At 41.8% G+C, this 23,296-nt stretch overlaps 1 protein-coding gene and 1 pseudogene across 2 annotated transcripts in view; both read right to left on the bottom strand.

Moving 5' to 3' along the window:
* Positions 1-18,719, bottom strand: part of trmt13 (tRNA methyltransferase 13 homolog) — a 39,381-nt gene extending 20,662 nt beyond the window's left edge. The window contains exons 1-3 of one of the 2 annotated variants that reach the window (XM_060829722.1): positions 18,364-18,719; positions 12,789-12,832; positions 6,210-6,276 (exon numbers count right to left, since the gene is read on the bottom strand). In XM_060829722.1, coding sequence (XP_060685705.1) covers positions 6,210-6,276; positions 12,789-12,832; positions 18,364-18,516 — 264 coding nt within the window. In that variant the 5' untranslated portion in view covers positions 18,517-18,719. The remainder of the gene's footprint in view (positions 1-6,209; positions 6,277-12,788; positions 12,833-18,363) is intronic. The other variant, XM_060829723.1, reaches the window with a different exon arrangement.
* Positions 11,670-11,886, bottom strand: LOC132818691 (small nuclear ribonucleoprotein G-like; annotated as a pseudogene).
* Positions 18,720-23,296: the final 4,577 nt, after the last annotated feature.

The raw sequence follows: 23,296 nt of genomic DNA, 5'->3' as shown, positions 1-23,296 counted from the left end.
GACGCCTCCAGACATCCACTAATCCCAATTGTGCACATTAGTCCAACAGTTGCCTATATTGTAAAGTAAGTGTTGAGAGGCCTCTAGGCATTCTATCTACTGCATGGTCCATGAGGCAATTAAAGTCTCCCCCTATAATTATCTGCTGCGGCACAAGAGCCATGAGTTTAGAAAAAGCATCTGTCAAAAGTTTAAGGGGATGCGCTGGGGTACAAAGAAAAATTCAAAATACCATACTCTTTTCCATGTATTGAGTCTTTACGAATGACAAAATGTCCATACTCATCTTTAATCTGATCGAGCAACTTAAATTAAAGATTTTTCCTGATAAGTATGGCCACATCGCTGCTCAGAGTATTAAAGGAGGAGGACTACACCCCATCAAACTCATTCTACTGCAATTTCAAATGTTCCTTGCCATTGAGATGAGTCTCCTGCAAAAGGGCAACATCAACCCTCTCCTTTCTAAGGCTAGAAACACCTTTCTCGTCTTAAATGGCGAATGGCTCCCTCTAATATTCCAGGTACACCATTTGAGGACACAATTAGCTATTCCTCTCTATACATCATCTGAACTCCAAAAATAAAGAATTCAACTTAACAATTGCTGAGCATAAACTAAAAAAGACTCATGAAACCTAAAAATACATCAACTAAAACTACTACAACTAACATATTACTAACTACACATACTAAAAACCAACAGACGAAACTAATACAAGGCACTTAATGAGGGGCACTTACGTCTCTCAAAAACACCTTCATAACTCCTTCCACCTTGAGCCACTCCCAGGCTCAGGGCCAAAAAAGGAAAGAGGAAAAAAATATTAATAAGGAAATTAAAAGTAGACACTCTTCCCACTACCAAATATACATTACCGCCCACTAATATCAGAAAAAATTCAGCAACATTTTCTTTAAGAAAAGGAGAGAAAAGGAAAAAGAAACACGAATGTACGCATTCTTTAAGTTACCCGATTGATTTTAACATGTGCAAAAATTTTTTCACTTCTTCTGAAGAGTGAAATGGGCGCACAGAACCATCATAAGTGAGTGAAGCACTGCCGGATACCTCGGAATACTGGTCACTAAGGTCTCTCAGTCTTCTCTTGACTTCATCAAAGAAGTTAGAACATAGAACAATACAGCACAGAATAGGCCCTTCGGCCCACGATGTTGTGCCGAACATCTATCCTAGATTAATCACCCATCCATGTACCTATCCAATTGCCGCTTAAAGGTCGCCAATGATTCTGACTCTACCACTCCCATGGGCAGCGCATTCCATGCCCCCACCACTCTCTGGGTAAAGAACCCACCCCTGACATCTCCCCTATACCTTCCACCCATCACCTTAAATTTATGTCCCCTTGTAACACTCTGTTGTACCCGGGGAAAAAGTTTCTGACTGTCTACTCTATCTATTCCTCTGATCATCTTATAAACCTCTATCAAGTCACCCCTCATCCTTCGCCGTTCCAATGAGAAAAGGCCGAGAACTCTCAACCTATCCTCGTACGACCTATTCTCCATTCCAGGCAACATCCTGGTAAATCTTCTCTGCACCCTCTCCAAAGCTTCCACATCTTTCCTAAAGTGAGGCGATCAGAACTGCACACAGTACTCCAAATGTGGCCTAACCAAAGTCCTGTACAGCTGCAACATCACTTCACGACTCTTGAATTCAATCTCTCTGCTAATGAACGCTAATACACCATAGGCCTTCTTACAAGCTCTATCCACCTGAGTGGCAAGTTTCAAAGATCTATGTACATAAACCCCAAGATCCCTCTGTTCCTCCACCTGACTAATAACCCTACCGTTAACCCTGTATTCTGCATTCTTATTTGTTCTTCCAAAATGGACAACCTCACACTTGGCAGGGTTGAACTTCATCTGCCACTCCTCAGCCCAGCTCTGCATCATATCTAAGTCCCTTTGCAGCCGACAACAGCCCTCCTCACTGTCCACAACTCCACCAATCTTCGTATCATCTGCAAATTTACTGACCCACCCTTCGACTCCCTCATCCAAGTCATTAATAAAAATTACAAACAGCAGAGGACCTAGAACTGATCCCTGCGGAACTCCACTTGTAACTGGGCTCCAGGCTGAATATTTACCATCTACCACCACTCTCTGACTTCGACCGGTTAGCCAATTTTCTATCCAATTGGCCAAATTTCCCTCTATCCCATGCCTCCTGACTTTCCACATAAGCCTACCATGGGGAACTTTATCAAATGCCTTACTAAAATCCATGTACACTACATCCACTGCCCTACCCTCATCCACATGCTTGGTCACCTCCTCAAAGAATTCAATAAGACTTGTAAGGCAAGACCTACCCTTCACAAATCCGTGCTGGCTGTCCCTAATCAAGCAGTGTCTTTCCAGATACTCATAAATCCTATCCCTCAGTAACCTTTCCATTACTTTGCCTACCACAGAAGTAAGACTAACTGGCCTGTAATTTCCGGGGTTATCCCTATTCCCTTTTTTGAACAGGGGCACAACATTCGCCACTCTCCAGTCCCCTGGTACCACCCCCATTAACAGTGAAGACGAAAAGATCATTGCCAATGGTACTGCAATTTCCTCTCTTGCTTCCCACATAATCCTAGGATATATCCCGTCAGGCCCAGGGGACTTGTCTATCCTCAAGTTGTTCAAAATGTCCAACACATCTTCCTTCCTAACAAGTATCTCTTCTAGCTTACCAGTCCGTTTCACACTCTCCTCTTCAACAATACGGTCCCTCTCGTTCGTAAATACTGAAGAAAAGTACTCATTCAAGACCTCTCCTATCTCTTCCGACTCAATACACAATCTCCCACTACTGTCCTTGATCGGACCTACCCTCGTTCTCGTCATTCTCATGTTTCTCACATGCGCATAAAATGCCTTGGGGTTATCCTTGATCCTATCCGCCAAGGACTTTTCATGCCCTCTCTTAGCTCTCCTAATCCCTTTCTTCAGGTCCCTTCTGGCTATCCTGTATCCCTCCACTGCTCTGTCTGAACCCTGTTTCCTCAACCTTATGTAAGCCTCCTTCTTCCTCTTTACTAGACATTCAACCTCCCTCGTCAACCAAGGCTCCCTCACACGACCATTTCTTTCCTGCCTGATAGGTAATACATGTCAAGGTCACGTCGTATCTGTTCCTTGAAAAAGTTCCACATTTCCACCACATCCTTCCCTGACAGCCTATGGTCCAACTTATGCTCCTCAAATCCTGTCTTACAGCATCGTAATTTCCCTTCCCCCAATTGTAAAATCTACCCTGTTGTGCGCACCTATCTCTCTCCATAACCAAGGTGAAAGTCACAGAATTGTGGTCACCATCACCAAAATGTTCACCCACTAACAAGCCCATCACTTGTCCCGGTTCATTACCGAGTACCAAATCCAATATGGCCTCCCCTCTGGTTGGACAATCTATATACTGAGTTAGAAAAGCTTCCTGGACACACTGCACAAACACCGCCCCATCCAATCTACTTGATCTAAAGAGCTTCCAATCAATATTTGGGAAGTTGAAGTCGCCCATGACTACGACCCTGTGGCTTCTGCACCTTTCCAAAATCTGTTTCCCAATCTGTTTCTCCACATCTCTGCTGCTATTGGGGGGCCTATGGTAAACACCCAACAAGGTGACTGCACCTTTCCTATTTCTGACTTCAGCCCATACTACCTCCAAAGGCAGATCCCCCTCAAACTTCCTTTCTGCAGCCGTTGTACCATTTCTAATTAGCAATGCCACCCCCCTTCCTTTTTTACCACCCTCCCTAATCTTACTGAAACATCTGTAAGCAGGAACCTCCAACAACCATTCCTGTCCCTCATCTATCCACGTTTCCGTGATGGCCACAACATCGTAGTCCCAGGTACCGATCCACGCCTTAAGTTCACCCACCTTATTTCTGATACTCCTTGCGTTGAAGTTTACGCACTTGAGCCCATCTCTGTGTCCGTAAGTATTCCCTGTCAGTGCTACCTTCTCCACAGCCTCCCTACATTCTTGGACATCCTGACAAATAGCTAGCTTACTTGCTGGACTACAAGTCCGGATCCCATCCCCCTGCCAAATTAGTTTAAACCCCCCCGAAGAGTGCTAGCAAACCTACCCCCCCAGGATATTGGTGCCCTTCTGGTTCAGGTGCAACCCATCCTGTTTGTACAGGTCCCACCTTCCCCAGAATGCAGTCCAATTGTCCAAATACCTGAAGCCCTCCCTCCTACACCATCCTTGCAGCCACGTGTTCAACTGCACTCTCTCCCTATTCCTTGCCTCACTGTCACGTGGCACCGGCAACAAACCAGAGACGACGACTCTGTCTGTCCTAGCTTTTAGCTTCCAGCCTAACTCCCTGAGCTCTTGAATGAACTCCCCACCCCTCTTCCTACCTATGTCGTTGGTGCCAATGTGTACCACGACTTCTGGCTGCACACCCTCCCCCTTAAGGATTCTGAAGACATAGTCCGAGACGTCTCGGACCCTGGCACCCAGGAGGCAACAAACCATCCGAGAGTCTCGCCCACGTCCACAGAACCGCCTGTCCGTCCCTCTAACTAGAGAGTCTCCAATAACTAGCACTCTCCTCCTCTCCCTCTTTCCCTTCTGAGTCTCAGAGACAGACCTCACGCCACAGACCCCGTCACTGCAGCTTACACCTGCAAGGCTGTCCCCCCAACAGTTTCCAAAGCTGTATACTTATTGTTTAGGGGAACGACCACAGGGGATCCCTGCACTGCCTGCTGCTTCCCCTTCCCACCTCTAACTGTTACCCAGCTACCTCTGTTCTCTGGCGTAACTATGTCCCTGTAGCTTCTATCAATCACCCTCTCAGCCTCTCGAATAATCCTCAGTTCATCCAACAAGTTCCTTTTACAAATAACAGCTGCAGAGAAAAAATCATTATCTTGGAACCTTCTAAGTTAAGGCCTGTGGACCTTTTCCCTTCATTCTGGAAGCTTCCATAACTTTTAACTATGCCCTGTAACTGTGGAGTTGTACTAGGACCACGAGAGTACATTGGTCCGAGCCAGGTCTGCACACTGCGACCCAATGGGCCCTCTCAACTTTCATCCAGTTCAACGTGGCCTCCCGGCCAAGAAATCGCTGCAGCCAGCTTTCAAAGAAGCTCTCTGGCTGCTCACCTTCTAACCCCACCAGCAACCCTATGATGTGGAGACTCTTCCGCCTACATATGTTCTCGAGGTTGTTAACTTGTAAGGTAAGGACCAGCTTCTCCAGTACTCGAATCCAATCCTTGGAAGATTCAATTGCGGTATCCGAAGATGCGGTCCTTCTTTCAACTTCTTCCATTCGGCGTCCAAGTCCTTCCAGCTATTCCTCATACTTGTGAAGCATGGCCACGATCGGGTCCAGCCTACCGCAGAACTTCACTTCAATTGACAACTCGATCATATCTCGCAGTTTCGCAAACTCCGTAGTCAGGGCCTAGTGAATGAGTGATTCTGATCGTCTAAATTGGGCGCCGTAGCTGTAACCACAGAAGGGTCCAACATCTCCGGTGAGTGTCCCATGTGTTGGGATATGTTGGAACCTTTGCCTTTTGTCATGTTTCTTTAATAAAACAGACTTTGTAAGAAACTTGTATAAGTTCTATAACTCTTTAAATGCCGAATTTTCACAGAGATAACTTAAGTGAGGAAGTGAGAGTGCTACTTTGCCTGAGCTGAGATGCAGAGCAGACTTCTCAGATCACCACCATCTTGGATCCCCTCAGTTAGTTAGTTTAACATAAATTTTAAAACATCTTGTCTTCCTTGCAGTCACTTCATCCTGTTCTATGAGAACATTGGTGTGCATGGTTGCTACTATGGAAAGAATGGTACAATCTATACAATGGTACAAACTCTAAAATACTACATCTTCCTTCTCAACTTTTTGTCCACTTTCTCAACTCTTCCAACTCCAGCTTCTTGTCCACTAAGCTCGATTGAAGGCTGATATTTAAATGTTTGTTGTTTCAGTGTGAAGGTACATCTTTCTCTTGTTAACTCATAATTACATTGATTAATTTACCATATATGGGTCCTTTACATGATTGTGACTGACACTTGTCGGACATTTCAAAAATATTGACACATAAATAGAAAGCCAAACTTTCTACACTGGAATAAAATTAAAAAGTTCATTGAAGTACTTTATGCAGATTTTTAAAAAATCCTTCATTACTTACAGGTTTGGGTTTTTCCCTTGAATTACACTTTTTCAGATGCTTTTCTAATTTATCTTCATCAACTGTGCTGGAAAAAAAATTAAACTATTCATTATGGCTTCTTAGTGGCTAGTTCTTTATGATGCTGCATTTTATTTTGCTGTTATTTTTGCATCAATTATATGGTATTTCTATGTACACCATAGAGCGATGAAACTGAATGTCACATCATGTTTTTCTTTGCTAATCTACCGTTAAGTGTAAAACACTAATAAGGGATGAAATCTTCCTATTGCAATACTTATGCCACACATTTGAATAAAATAATAACAAATAATGCTTTTTTAGAAAAGAATTAGTCTGCCTGGAAGATCAATTCAGGGTCACATTGCATATTGAGGATGCATAGTATTTGATACAGCTGAAGAAGTAACCATTAGGGATGAATCGGGAGGCTGGAGTTGAACAGAAATAACTTCAGCTTTTTCCGTATTAAACTGACTGATGAAAATGATGGCAAAGCTGAATACTGTTGAGTGTTAACATAAACATTTATTTGCAGTGCAATTTTAGAGACATACAGTGCAGAAACAGACGTTTCGGTCTCACTCATTAATGCCAACCACATATCCCAATCCTACCTAGTTCTATTTCCCAGCATTTGGCCCACATCCCTCTAAACCCTTCCAATTTATATCACCAATCAATGTTGTAATGGTTCTCACCTCCACCACTTCCTCTGGTAGCTTGTTCCATACATGCACCACGTTTGTGTGAAAGTGTTCCCCTAATACCCTTTTTAAATCTTTCCACACTCACCTTAAAACTATGCCCTATAGTTTTGGACACCCCACCCTAGGAAAACGATCTTGGATGTTAACCCTATCCATGCCCCTCATGATTTTGTAAACCTCTATTAGGTTATCCCTCAGCCTCCAAAGCTCCAGGAAAAAATGCCCCAGACTATTTAGCCTCTCACTATAACTCAAACCCTTCAGTCCTGGCAACAAATCTTTTCTACTAGTTTACCAACATATAGATGGGTGGCCAGCATTATATGCAGTATTCTAAAAGTGACCTCACCAATGTCCTGTAGAGCCACAACATGACATTCCAACTCCTATGTTCTGACCAATGGAAGCAAGTGTGCCAAACAACATCTTCTACCTACCTTGGGTATGTCTATCCTGTACCCAAACATCATCTTCATCACTCTGTCTAGCTGCAAAATCACTTTCAAGAAATTATACATCTATATCCCTAGGTATCTTTGTTTGGCAACACTCCCCACAGCCCTACCGATTGCTTAAAGATAGAATCAGAGAAGAAAAAGAAATGGCTAGATACACAAACTTTGTTGTGCCCTACAAATACATGAACAAATAGGAAATATGTGGCAAATAGAAATACTTGCACATTATTTTCATCCAGTTAATTAAAATGGCTAGATTTAAAATGGACAAATTCTTTTTAACACTTAATGATAGATGACCTCAAACAGTATGCCTGTAAAAGTAGTAAATCCCTACATTTTGGAAACAATGAGCTCAAAAGTTACCTTGACTGTTGTAACACTTTACCTGAAACAATAATACACACAGAATGATGGTGGTGTACATGACTTTACTTCCTCAGAATAGTGAGCCAAGGAGATTAATTACAAAGGAATGAAAGCTAGTGCAGGCAAGTTCCTGAAAAAATGGGCACAAGCATAGAGTAAACTGCCGTCACACTAGTGAATAACTTCTAAGGCTTCCAAAAAAACAAACCAAGGCACTGAAAGAAATTAATTTATGCAAATAAATGGATAGATTATAGAAGTGAGTAATTTTTTTTCATTACAATGAGACAATATTCGAAATGACTAAATGCATACTTTCCCATGTTTATAGTTTCACAGGGATCTTATGACACAGAAGCCATTTGGCCCATCATGCCTACACTGTCCTGTTAAATAAACATTATTACCTAGTGTCAATCTCTTGCTTTTTTACTATATCTTTGAATATTATTTTTATTCAAATGGTCATCCAAAGTCCTCCTGAATGCCTCAATTAAACCCATCTCTACCAAAATTCAAGGCAGTGCATTCCTTATCCTAACTACTCACAGAGTGAAAATGTTTTTCCTCACTTTCCTCCTAGCTTGTTTTGCAGATCACTTTAAATCTTTGCCCTTTTGTTTTTTTTACAAATGGTTCTTCTCATCTTGTGTAAGACTTCCAACTTTTATGATTCCCATGCATACCAATATTTATAAAGCGATATGAATTTTCAGAAGCTGACTTAAAGGAATCTGATGACACGATTCCAAATAGAACATAGAACATAACAGCGCAGTATAGGCCCTTCAGCCCTCGATGTTGTGCCATGTGAAATCAATCTGAAGCCCTTCTAACCTGCACTATTCCATTTCATCCAAAGGTTTATCCAATGACCATTTAAAGGCCCTTAATGTTGGCGAGTCTACTACTATTGCAAGCAGAACATTCCACACCCTTACTACTCTCTGAATAAAGAACCTACCTCCAACATCTGTCCTATATCTATCAGCCCTCAATTTAAAGCTTTGACCCCTCGTGCTATGTCCACCATCTGAGGAAATGTTAAAACTTTTGTTGTAACAAACAAACTAAAATCAACATCAACAAAACGTCACTTAGTAGGCAACTAATACTTAGTAGGCAACTGCAGTAAGTATTTTTAACTCACTTCTTAACAAAACAACTTTAAGCCAGATACTTAAGGATGATACTGTGCTTCTGTAGAATTGTAACCTTTACAAAACATAATCCAGTTACCTTTAGCTTCCAACAAACTAATTTCTCTTCCCATGCCCAAGTCATAATGTCCGCTATAAATTATTTCCCTTTATTTTCTGAGAATCCCTGAGCCGACTTCAGCAACAAGATCCACTCTCTATATGTCTTTTAGCAAACTCAGCAGACTGACTCTTCCAGTGTCCTTACATATCCATGTGTTCTGTTTCCACAACCGGAGAATGTGCTCCCAACAACAATCTTGCCTTATGACTAACAGAATATCTTCCTTTGCCCAGATGATTGCAACAGCAGTAGTTCAGGTTTCTCTCTCTCTCTCCATGTCCAGAGTTTCTGAGTTAGTAAGTCTGTACTAGCAAGACCAGTTGCTTCTGCCTTCATGTTCAAAGCTGGCAACCGGGTTTTAATAAGACTTGTTTTGCTCCCCGGTCCTCATAGTAACCAAATGACATGATCTTACCACCTGGCAGACCTAATAGGAGATTATGTGCTCCATTTTGCCTTGAATTAAAAGAGGCAGTGTAAAAGATAACCATGTATATTTCTTCACACCTACTGCGCAACATAAAACAAGATACACAACCTGATAAAACAATAGTAATTTTATATCAACATCTACAATGCATGATATTTTATCTTGCTTCTAGCTATTAATTATGTAAACTTAGCTGCCAAACTTTGGTAAGACCTATTCATTTAATGACTCTTGAGTATAGTATTAGGGTGTGAGTAATATCAAAACCACAGAAACAAAGTTGGACAGATTAAATGGAAAGACTATCCTTTTCTGCCAAGCATATTTGACCCAATTGACGATTGCAAATTGACAATTTCATTGTCCACAGGAATGTTCAAATGTACACTAGCAGTAACATGCTCAATAACTGTTAAAGCTGGTGTATACCCTCCTTCTCCAAAATACTTTAATTATTTTTCTGGAACTAGAACAGAGGCAAGGGGTTAGGATGTTGCTGAAAGGACAGTATCTATTGCCCTCAGCTGACATGTTCTACGATTTCACAGATGCCCTTTGAAGATCAGATCATTGGTGGTGGGGCCCTAATTGCTTTGCATGGTGATGTAGACAACTCCACTTTAATATTTTCTTTCATGTCCTGCAGCTTATTACAGGTTGTCTTTTTGCCTCTTCCAGAAGATTACAAAGGTTTAGGGGGCTATTAGTGTCCAGTTATGATGCTCCAACAATCATGTGTGCAGAAAAGCCTAGACAGATCAACAGATTTTTTTTACTGCTCATCATTTACTTGCATTCCTTATAAGCAATGTGCACTCCTCCATGGAAACAATGATAATAGTAGGTTATACACAGCAACTTAAAATGGAAATAAGTAAATATAAATACTACAAAGATTGAAAAAAATTATGCAGTTAAAATGCATTTGTAAAAAAACCGTTCTACACATATTAGAGTCTTTAGAGCATTAGTATGTTGTTGCTTAAGTTGTGATTTATGCACAATGCTTTCTAATTGGTCAGAACAGGAATATTACTTAAAACTTAAATACATTTGCACTATCTGACCACTGTTATATGGGATTTATTCCTCTGGAACTAACTTCAAAATCTTGAATACTCTTATTTCCTTTGGATAGGACAGTGTTTTTTTCTTCCAATGAAACAGAGTCTCAATGTCTTTTCAAATTTTAAACTTTGACATTAACATTCCTTCTTGTCATCCTTTTGATATTACATAAAAAGGCTTTTTGCAGTCCTGAAGCTTCAACAAATTTTAATTATTCATTATTTGTCCTCCTATTTTAACAATCCAAGCACAAGTCTGTTCTCTGGAATAATACAGTACTTATTACACCAAGAAGCATGTATTGTGTGACATTTTAAGAGCTATTTGGCAAAAAGGCTTTTCCTCCTAAGATACCTTATTTATTCTATTTCTTCCTGGGATCTATATACAGTAGTATTTCACTGCCTCTATCGTTGCTACAGTACAATTATATGTTTAAGATATTTGCATATTTAATACTTCGTTGAGCCCAATGTTTCAGTAGTTTTATCCAGTAGTGGGTGCTATCTGTAATGGGATCACATAATCCCCATCCTCCACATGCTTTAAACATTCAAATCAGATAGCTAATTGCCTTTCCTTATTGCTCTTTGCTCAAATTTTCTTCGATTCTTTTTTGTTTAAATGAAATTTGTTTCTAATATAAAGGTAACTGTTCACTACTAAATAAGACAGTGAACTCCTGTTGTTGTGCAATATCATGATCTTGCAAAGGACAGAAGGAAGAAAGTACTTGTATTTATATGTCCCTTATCTCAAACCTAAGAAAAGCCCAAAATGTTACTTACAACAAATCATATTTAAACTGCATCAAATTCCAGTATATAATCAAACATAGTAAGCATTTTGCACAAAGCAAGAAACCAAACAAGCAAAAAAACGAATGTTCAGTTAATCAGTTTCTGATGGTGGCTTCTGTGAACAAAGAATATTACCAAGGATTTCGCTTTCTTTTTGTTAAAAGCAGATTTAATGTCTTGTAGGTCACCCAAGTACAAAATTATAAATTCACAAATTAGTTATGCTGCACCATATTAACTTTGAACAAATCACCTTCAAGCACTAAAACTAAGAACATACGTTGCATAGCTCAAACCATTCTGTGTGGATTCATCAAGTTCATGTCATTCTTTCAGCAATAACGCTGTCTTCACAACACTTATTTTAAGGCTTCCAACAGAATAATGCTGTTCTCTCGATAATCAACATGTCAATGTTGTTCTGCTGTCCACCAAGGGATATCTCAACTGTGTCATCCACCACAAGATTCATAAAGAGGTCAAAACCATGCAGAATTCCTTGTACAGGCCTCTCAGCATTCAGTTTCAGTCAAGTTTCTTGTCCATGAGCTTCTTCAGCTCAGTGGGGTGCACTTTACTCACAGTGCTGGTCTTGTTCCATTTCCCTATCCCCGTATCAGTTGAAGCAAACACTCAGAGACAGAGTATGGCTTTACCTCCTTCATCTTTATTCCGGGCCCTGGAGGGAGAGAGAATGATCGCCCATGTGCACAGAGACATGAGTTCTCAGACTTCTCTTGAACAGCAGATTCTTAATGAATTATATAGTCACTTACAGGGAGCAGCATCCAAATAAGGCAACATCTATATTGATTGGGTGACCGTTACAATCACCGAGCAACAACAGTAAAGATTAAGCCATCTGGCGTTATACAATGAGTGTTCTTAAACTTGTTACCTGGCTTCATATGATGAATGCTTTTTCACCTCGTTAAATAGTTTTACATAAGGAATATTTTTTCACCTCGTCAGCCCACTACCCTTGCAAACCTACATCCAGAACCTCAACCTGAGCTACAAATCTTCTCAAAACCCATTACTCTTGGCTCCAGCACCTCATTGTTTACTGCAAGTTCTTATCTGATCCAAGCCATGCTAGCTGAGCCTTTGTCTTACAAAGCCCAAAATTTAACTTTTTCACTGCTCATATCTCATACACTCTCATCGGGTCCACTGTTCTCTAAAATGCTAGTATATTCATGTTTTTAATATGTTCTATAAATGCCCTTTTCTTAATAGTGCATTTGGATTATTGACCTAAACCTGTATTATGGCAGTTAGAACTTCAGTTAAACAGGGTCTCATACCCAGGATCACATTCTTTGACTGTTTTACAAGAGTATCTCCTAACTTCTATATTCAAGTAATGGAGTAGGATTATAATCCACAACTTTTGCAATGGCAGTGACAGTGCTACCAATTGAGTCAAGCTGACCACTTACTTCATCTTTAGTATAGTTATTAATTTTTGCACTTACTGTTTTGGGTCAAGCGGACATGGAATTCTTCTCTGTTTGTCACCCTGCAAGGAATTTTTAAAAAAATTAACTTGAATATGTGCACTGATGAAACTTTTGTCCCCTCAGGAAATTGATAACTAACAGCTGTTAGATCCCCATTTTTCAGTCAGTGATCAGTGCTTTCATAACATTTTTTAGACCTAGTGAAAATTGTTCACATTTTTGTGCAGTTACAGGGTTAACTCATTACATAAATATCAAATTAAATTGTGGGTGAACTGCAATGTCTTACAAATGGAAATAAAGATGACAAAATGCATAATTTTTGATGCTCACTAAAACCTGTGAACTTTTGCTTTTAACTCAACAATCAGTTTTTCATAAGACAGGAATAAGGCCATCAATAGACAGGATAAATCATCAACAGCAAAATTAATTTTGCAGAAATATTCAACAATTATTTTGCTTCAGTATTATCAGGAAGACAAATCAGGTATAATTATAACTAATGGATAATTAGTTAGCTGCAAGACAGAAAGCAGAGAGTAAAAAGAGAGTAGTAAAAAGAGCAGAGAGTATTCAGAATTGTGGGGGGAGGGAGGGGGGTCCAGAAGGTTTTGTGCTTGAATCACTGTTGTTACCAATTTATATAAACAATTAGAATTTGGAATAAGAAACACAACTTATAAATTTGTAGCCAACACCAAACTGGGGGTTTAGTTGGAAAAGTAAATCACCACTTAAAGACTGTGGTTGCACTAGTGAAAAATGCAACTTTAAGTGAAACAACTTTAAACAGAAACCAATGAAAAATCTGTAGTTGGGTGTTACGAATCCTTTCTCACCAGAACATAAAATCAGAACAGTATAGTTAATCGTTAAAATGATATACAAAGGAACCTCAATTATCTGAATGACATGAGCGGGGAGTATTTTCTTCAGATAATTGAATGCCAGAAAACACAATTTAGCCAAGCACTGGGACCTTGCGATCTTGTTTGGATAATCTGAATGCAAATAATTGACATTCAGATAATCAAGGTTCCTCTGTACTTTCTTTTGTTTTTCCAATTCATTTAGATTTTTATTTTCCAGAGCTTACATAGCCTCCTGATTCATACCTAAATCCAACAATTCACACTTCTAAAATTGGAGTTAATTTACAAAACAAGCTTCTTCATGTTTATTAATATTTCAAAAGGAGTTGGACAGTTACTTGAAGATGGAGGAAAGTATGGACTGCAGATGCTGGAGATCAGAATTGAGAATGTGGGGCTGGAAAAGCACAGCAGGTCAGGCAGCATCCGAGGAGCAGAAGAATCGATGATTCGGGCATAAAGGGATAAAGGACTTATGCCCAAAGCATCTATTCTCCTGCTCCTCAGATACTGTCTGATGTGCTGCGCTTTTCTCGCACCATACACTGAAGTTGCATGAAGATTCAATGGCCTACATATCACATTTCTTACAAGCTGTACACTGTACTGAAAGCTTTTATGATTGTCTCCTTGTAAATTTCCTCATTTATCAATAATACCAGACAAGATAAATGTTTACAGTGGATCTTTTGGAAAGGCTTAATTTGTCAGCCATGCTAAGTTTGTAGTACTCATACTGGAGTCTCAAGGTTTCAAGTTCAAGTTTCTTGCTAGCACAAAAGTCAGAATCAGAAAACAGAATCTGAAGTAGGCCATTCAGTACGATCATGGCTGATTAAGCAATGAGCCCAGGAGTTCATTCGGTAGAGCATCAGATTTTAGCAATGAGCCTGGGTAGCTCAGTCGGTACAGCATCAGACTTTTAGCAACGATCCTTCAACTCAGCACCTTGTTGCTGCTTTCTCCCCATACCATTTGGTCCGTTTAAGAATTATATGCAACTCCTTCTTGAAAACTCAAAGCTGACAGTCTACTATAAACATAAATTCTTAGCCCTACCAGACTATAGGGCTGCTCTCTCAATTGAGAGAGATAAATGGTATTTATTTAACCTGTGGGTTACTTTACTCAGCGAAGATAATGATTGGGGGAAGGACAGTCCTTCATGGTGATTTTAACTAGTGCAGCAATTGAGCCATGTTGTTGGCATGCCTCAGTGTTGGAGATGCCCAACCTTTAGATGAAAGGATAAACTAGGGCCCATTTGCCCTTCAGGTAATTGCAAAAGTCACTACTATACTATTTCAAGAAGGGGAGTTATCCTTTGTATCTTAGTTAATATTTGACAATCTATCAAAATTTAAAAAAACAAGATTATTTGGTCATTATCACTGTTACAATATTCATAATGAAAAGGAAGTCCTTATTATGTGTAATATATATCCTACATTGCCACATATATATAAATGGTTAGAGACAAAATAACTGCAGAAGCTGGAATCCAATGTAGACAAGCAGGAGGCTGGAAGAACACAGCAAGCCAGGCAGAATCAAGAGGTGCAGAAGTCGATGTTTTGAGTGTAACCCTTCTTCAGGCCTGGGAGTGGGTGTGGGACAAGCTGCAGATAGAGGGGGAGACGAGGGCAGGGTGGTGGTGGGGGTAGATGAAGACAGGTAGAGGGTACAACTTAGTTGGTCAATGGGAGGAATGAATCTGGTTGGGACGGTGCTAGGAAGGGAGTCAGGGAATGGGGAGGGAGGTTATTTGAACTTGGAGGACTCAAATGTTGACTTCTCTGGGCTGTAGGGTGTCAGGTGGAAAAGGAGCTGTGGTTTGTTTTAGCAATGTTCTAGCCAAGGATGGTCATGTCGGAAAGGGAGTGGTTGGGGGAATTGAAATGGGCGGTGACTGGGAGGTCCGGTCGGTCCTTGCAGACCCGGCTGCAATGTTCGGTGAACTGTTCCCTAAGTTTACGTTCGGTTTCCCCAAAAGGGAGAAGACCACATGAGGAGCACCTGATGCAATAAACTAGGTTGAAAGAGAGGCAGGTGAACCTCTGTCTCACCTGGAAGGACTGTTTGTATGGAGGTAAGGGGGATGGTGTGCCAGCAAATTTTGCATCTTTTCTGGTTGCAGAGGAAGGTGCCTGGAGGTTCAGTGGCAAGGGTGGCGTGAACCAAGGACTGTTGAAGGGAACGGTCCTTGCGGAAGGCACAGAGGGTTGGGGAGGGAAAGATATTCTTCATGGTGGGGTCTATTTGGAGTTGGCGGAAGTGTTTCAGGATGATACATTGGGTGTAGAGACTGGTGGGGTGGTAGGTGACGACAAGGGGGACTCCGTCTTTATTGTGTTGGGGAGTGGTTAGAGCCGTGGGACAGGGAATAATAATATCTATCAGTCATAAATACAGCATCAACAAATAGACTGGATTAAGCCTCCTGCATTTTTAGTCTGAGATGTGATTATTGTCAAAAAGTGTGGCAGCAGAAAAGCACAGCAGGTCAGGCAGCATCTGAGGAGCAGAAGAATTGATGTTTCGGGCATAAGCCCTTCATCAGGAATGTGATGGAAGGTGGCAGGAGAGGAAGGTGGGTTGGCAAGAGGAGTGGATCTAATGAGGGAGTTGTGGAGGGAATGGTCTCTGCTGAATGCTGATAGGGATGGGAGGTACATTCTCATCCTCCCTCCACAAGGACCAATATTGAAGAGGTTCTCTTCCTCCCTCCCCATCCCTACGCAGAGACAATTCCATCCCCGACTCCCTCATTAGGTCTACGCCCCCCACCAACCCACCCTCCACTCCTAGCACCTTCTCTTGCTGCCCCAAGAGGTGTAAAACCTGCGCCCACACCTCTCCCCCTCACCTCCATCCAAAACCCCAAATGATCTTTCCATATACAGCAGAGATTTTCCTGCAAATCCAAACATCTCATCTACTGTGTCCATTGCTCTTGTTGTGGTCTCCTCTACATTTGGAGACAGAATGCCAACTCGTGGAACATTTCAGACATCTCTGGGACATAGCCTACAGGCCTGTGACCAACCACTTCAACACCCCCTCCACCAAGGTGATGCAAGTCCTGGGACTCCTCCACCACCAAATCCTAGCCACCCGAGGCCGAGAGGAAGAATGCCTTATCTCTCGCTTTGGGATCCTCCAACCACACAACATCAACATCAATTTCACCCAGTTTCCACATCAGCCCTCCTCCCTCCTCATCCCCATTCAACTCTCCAACTTGGCGCCGTCCTCTTGAACTGTCCTACCTGTCCACCTTCCTCCCCACCGATCAGCTCCACCCTCTGCTCCGACCTATCACCATTACACCCCCACCTCATCTACCTATCCTCTTCCCAACTTCCTTCCCCCAGCCTCACTCCTCACTCCAATTTATCTCTCAGCCCCCTTCCTTCCACCTACATTCCTGATGAAGGGCTTATGCCCGAAATGTGGACTCTCCCACTCCATGCCATTTACAAGTTTGCTGATGACACCACCATAGTTGGTTGAATCTCAGATAGCGACGAAACAGACTACAGAGGGGAGGAATAAGCCCTGGAAAAATGGTGCACTGAGAACTACCTAGTTCTCAATGCCAACAAAACCAAGGAACTCATTATTGACTTTCGGTAGGATGTTACTCATGTCCCCTACACATTAACAGCACAGAGGTGGAACGATTGGAGAGTGTCAAGTTCTTGGAAGTGGTCATCAACAACAAGCTTTCTTGGACTTTTCATATGGACGCACTGGTTATAAAGGCCCAACATCTCTTCTTCTTCAAGCAGCTGAGAAAATTTGGCATATATGTAAATATCCTTGCCAACTATTATAGGTGTGCCATCGAGAACATTCTACCTGGTATGGCAATTGTACCATTCATGATCGGAGACGGTTAGAGAGTGGTGAATTCGGCCCGGACAATCACAAAGGCCAACCTCCCAACTACAGAATCCATCTACAAGGCCTGTTGTCAAGAAAAAGCTGCCAACATTCTCAAAGATCTATCCCACCCTGGCAATGCTTTTCTATAACCTCTGAGGCCTGAAGACACACATCTGCTGGTTTCGAAACAATTTCCATCCTACTGTTGTTAAAATACTAAATGGACTCACAAATTCTTAGCATTTGGAATACCTGTGTTTTGGTTTTTGATGTTGTTTACCTATTATTTAGTTATCTTTGCTATTAAACTACCTGATCTGTCTATATTGCTCGCAAGACAAAGCTTTTTACTGTGCCTCAGTACACGTGACAATAAATTCAATTCAATCCCTCAGATGCTGCCTGACCAGCTGTGCTTTTCCAGTGCCACACTTTTCGACTCTGATCTCCAGCATCTGCGGTCCTCACTTTCTCCTGAGGTGTAATTATTTCCAAGTTATGGAAATATAACATTCATATTGCTAATTAAGGAAGCTTCCTGTCAACAAATTAACTAACGTGTCATACGTGTGAGTCGATTTCCAATGTAGAATTTAGAATAGCTTTTAGAATAACAACAGGAAATGCTGAACAATCTCAGCAAATCTGGCAGCATCTTATGGAGAGAGAAACAGAGTTAACATTTCGAGTCCGATATGACATTTTCAGAATGGTTTTGAGATGTTCAATGGTGAAAACGCCATATAAATACAATATAAATGTACTTAGAGTGATTATGGAGGATAACTGCTGATTTTCCTTTTCTAATGATGAAGGAATTGCCATACCTCACTATCTGATGCTGCATTCGCATGTTCCCCACAAAGGCGTTTCCCTTTTGCAACAATCATTTTGCAATATCTCTTCTTCTTTTCCACAAAATACCCGCATCGCCCAGGCAGAGGCGCCTGGATGCCATCTGCAGTCCTCTCACTGGCCATGTTGGCAGCGATTCCTTAAAGAAGCACACGGAGTGTTGTGTGCGAGGTATTCCACTTTCCAGACTGTTCCCCCAGCACACAATTACTCACAGCGAAATACAGCACACTCAGATCTCGGAGGTGGGTCAGCGAGTAACTTGAATAGCTATCATATTCTGACAACCAGACGTCCTCAACGTCAACACCCACAGACCGGGACCAGCTTCGCCATAGGGTGCACGGGGGGGGGTCAAAGTTCAGAGGGTGACCCCCGCCTCCAGCACTAACGGCCGTGCGCGAGGCTGAGGCGCCAAGTTTGAAATATGGAGGCTCCGCCATGAGCCGGCAGCTTTTCAGTGAGTTTGTGAGGGTCGCCACCCGGCACAAAGACTGCGAGGAAAGGTAAAGTGGCCGCTCCTCGGCCTGGCTGGGGGGAGGATCAGTGACTGCCACCTCTCCTCACGGTATCAACCCTCCCGTTGGGACTGGTAACCCGCTGGGTTGTTTTAAATTGTGGAGCCCGGATTATTTCACGTTATATGTCATGTTTTAAATGTCTTTTTAGACGTAGTCTGCCTCACGCTCGGTGAAGTTTCTGCCCATTTATGCACGCTGCAATAATCAAATGTTACATTTTAATACGTAATGCCGTTAACACGAATACAACCATTGAGTATGAGATCAGTTTCTTGTTATTGTTAACGCAGAACCTATAGATTCCGGACGTTAGGATTTGTGGTGTTTTAAAATATAATCTGCAATATTCCGTATCATCACAGAGGCACCATAGCGATTGTCTTGAAAAATACATCTCAGTCTCACCACTGTTGTAGAGCACTGGTGAGATGATTAGAGGAATAATAACAATTATTCGAATATTGGATTATCCGAATATCACTGATGTGTTTCTAACACTGATCGCATCTTTTGTTTACAGTGATTGAAATTGAACTCGGCTTACTGAAATGCTGCCAGTCCTGAACATGGATAGAAGCCCAGGCACAGTATCCAAATGACTGACCACCCGCCTCCCCCATCTCTCTTTCTCTTCACCCCGCCCCCCCTTTCCCTGGAGCTCTACATAGGGGTGTACTCTGAATTCCCCCTTTCCCAGATAATCTCTCCAACATTGTCCTGTACCAACAATGACCATGTCTCCTGAGTGAATAAAAACATTAAGGATTCTTCAGAAATGAGACCAAGAATTCAGATACTTTCCCTTGGCAGCCAGAAAAATGGCTCATTCTCACCTTTTAGGAATAGTATTTGTTATATGAATATAGGTTTACAGACAGCCGTTGGGTTACAAATGGGTGTAGATCAGCATGCCATTTGCCTTCCTAGCAAGTACCTAAACCACATGTTGCTTTGAGTGACCTTTGTATCTCAACATTTCTCTATCTATCACCATTTTTAAAAAAAACTGTGCCGTTCTGAATTTTACCCCTGATGTGGATAACTTCATATTTGTCCACATTATATTGCAATACTTTTGTAATACTTTTGTAAGTATGCATTTGTATACTTACTAAACCTGTGTAAATCACCTTGAAACCTTTGCACTTTTCACCACTTGCAATCCCATCTAGTTTTCCCACCCAGCAAATTTGGAAATATTATGTTTGATTCCAAGTTGTTCATACATTGTAAATAGCTAAGGCATGAGCACTGATCCTTGCAGCATCTGTGACGGGAAGGTTTGGAGATGAATGTTGTGATCAACTGTAGTATACTGGAAAACATCCTGTTATCCATCTGAAACCATTAAGTTTCTGGAGCATTGGCTGGAATAATGAAGAGCGGAAGTGGGTACTGCACATGCTGGAGATTAGAGTTCAGATTAGAGTGGTGCTGTAAAAGCACAGCAGGTCAGGCATCATCCGAGGAGGAGGAAAATTGACATTTTGGGCAGGAGCCCTTCATTAGGAATGAGGCTGGAAGCCTTGAGTATGGATAGATAAGTGGGAGGGGGTGGGGCTGGGGGAAGGCAGCTGAGAATGTAACAGGTGGATGGAGGTGGGGGTGAAAGTGATAGGTTGGAGAAGAGGGTGGAGTGGGTAGGTGGGAAGGAAAATTGACGGATAGGACAGGTCATTTGGATGGTGCTGAACTGAAAGGTTGGAACTGGGATAATGGGGAGGAGGGAGGGCATCTGGTGGTAAGGGAGTGTCGATGGAGGCGGCCCAGGACCTGCATGTCCTCAGCAGAGTGGGGGAGGGAGTTGTTCAGCCATGATGCAGTGGGGTTGATTGGTGTGGGTGCCTTGGAGATGTTCTCTGAAGCGTTCTGCAAGTATGCAGCCAGTCTCCCCAATGTAGAGGAGACTGCATCAGCAGCAATGGATACAGTAAATGGCGTGTGGAAGTGCAGATGAAGCTTTGATGGATGTGGAAAGGGCCTTGGATGGAGATGAGAGAGGTGTGGGTGCAGGATTTGCAATTCCTGTGGTAGCAGGGAAAGGTGCCAGGAGGGGGTGGTGTGCTGTGAGGGGGCGTGGACCTAACCAAGTAGTCGCAGAGAGAACGGTCTTTACGGAAACTGGATAGGGAAATATATCTCTGGTGGTGGAGTCCATTTGTAGGTGGCGGAAATGTCAGCAGATGATACAATGTATCCGGAGGTTGGTGGGATGGAAGTTGAGGATCGGGGGCGGGAATCTGTCCTTGTTGCGATTGGAGGGGTGGAGTTCAAGGAAGGAGATGCGAGACGTAGATGAGATGCATTGGAGGACATCTTCAACCACTTGGGAGGGGAAATTGCGGTCTTTAAAGAAGGCGGCCATCTGGTGTGTTCTGTGGTGGAACTGGTCCTCCTGGGAGCAGATGCAGCGGAGGCAGAGGAATTGGAATACGGGATAGCATTTTTGCAGGAGGCAGGGTGGGAGGAGGTGTAATCCAGGTAGCTGTGGGAGTTGGTGAGTTTGTAGAAAATGTCAGTGTTAATTCGGTCACCGTTGTTGGAGATGGAGGTCTGGGAAGGGGAGAAGTGTGTCAGAGATTATTCATGTGAATTTAAGGTTAAGGTGGAATGTGTTAGTGAACTGTTCAACCTCCTCATGGGAGCACAAAGTGGCGTCAATACAGTCATCAACGTAACAGAGGAAAAAGTGGGGAGTGCAGCCAGTGTAACTCTTAAAGATAGATTGTTCTACGTAGCCGACAAAGCGACAGTCATAGCGGGTGCCCAAGTCTACCCCTTTTGTATGGAGGAAGTGGAAGGATTCAAAGGGAATAATGAAGGTCCTGTTAATGAGCATGTCAGTTCATCAATTACACTGCATCATGACTTGCCTACCTCAAGTACCATGTTAACTGTTTTTAATCTTCTATCAGCAGTGTTAAGACAGGCTACCGTCCCCGTGTTCGTTTGAAGGAGAGAAACACTGGATCTGATTCAAAATATAAGCTGTTTTAATGAGAGAGAGCCGTACACAAATACAGTGAGGTTTTCAGCTCACTGGAGAAGGTGCCTTCTCACTATATTTCTCTTTGTCTAGCTCTTTTAGCCCCTTGCATCTCAATGCTACATCCTTATTTGGTAAGATGCGGTATACTGGTATGGCATTGGTCCCGAGCTGATAACATTCTGTTACCTCAGTTTGAGCTACGTGCATTTTAACACGGTTCCAATGTCCTGTTATCTTTTCACCCTCCCTGGGGCCTCTTCAGGCTATGCCATCAGCTTTTCAGTCTGCTCCTAGTGTAACATAATGGTCTACTGCTGCCTAGTTTAGCTAACAATTTCCAGACTTGCTAATACTACCTTACGTGAGCACTACCTAACAATAAAGTTTCTTAACACAACCTAACTTTAATAATGGATCCCAACAGCAGGTATATCAACTTCATGCTGTGTTGATCTCAAAAAGACATAATTTTTCCCCCAAAAATTTGTTTTTTTAATTTAAAAAAAAGCATTTACTTGCAGGGAAACAAGTATTCGGGTAACTGTTGAGTTGCATTGTGCATCTAATCCTGCTTACAAAAAGGTGTTTTAATTTAAAAAAAGGTTGGCCTTCTTGTGTGTTAAATGCTTTATCTTGTGCTTTGAGCCAAAACTTACATGTTGAGATCCTGTTCTGGATTATGTTTTGAGTTTCTTGATCCTTCTCTCTATGTAATGCTCTTTAACTTCTTACATACTGTAATATTTTATTTATTTCTGCACATAGTGGGTTATTAAATGCAGCTCTCTAGCCTAATGTCTAAGACCTTTCTCTTTTCACATTCATTATGGGCGTGTATCTTTGCTCTTACTGATGTCAGCATCATGTCATCCCTTAATCGCCTTCAATGACAGGAATCCAATTAAACCACAGAATATAATTCAGATATCTGAAATTTCCTTATTTACTGCAATCTTCTGTCTCAGCAAATCATTTGGTAAGTATCCTATCTGGTCTTAATTGCTAATTAAGATGGACATCACCAACTTATACGTATTAGATTTCACAGTAACTGCCATGAAAACATTTTTTAAAGAGGGCATCACAATTGAGTCCATTTTCTTACCTCCATCTGATACCCATATCACTACTTTTATCATATTATAGAGTTGCTCATGCATGAACACTTGGGTGCTGTCAGCCATAGGTTGGCTGACCTGTTGAAGCTCACTTCAGTGAAACGAGTTCTAGAATAATAAGTTGCCAAGCCCAATTTTTATTTTCTAATGTGGTCCATAAGTATAAATTCAAATAACAAAAAAAACCCAAAGACCTGATAAGGCTGGAAATCATAAAGAAAAACAAATTGCTAGGAAAATGCTGCAAGTCTGGTAGCATCTGTGGAGAGAAAGCAGA

Source organism: Hemiscyllium ocellatum, chromosome 9, assembly GCF_020745735.1.
Source record: "Hemiscyllium ocellatum isolate sHemOce1 chromosome 9, sHemOce1.pat.X.cur, whole genome shotgun sequence".
Classification (NCBI taxonomy): Eukaryota; Metazoa; Chordata; class Chondrichthyes; order Orectolobiformes; family Hemiscylliidae; genus Hemiscyllium; species Hemiscyllium ocellatum.
The sequence above is the reverse complement of the archived record's forward strand: the minus strand, read 5'-3'. Positions and strand labels throughout refer to the sequence as shown.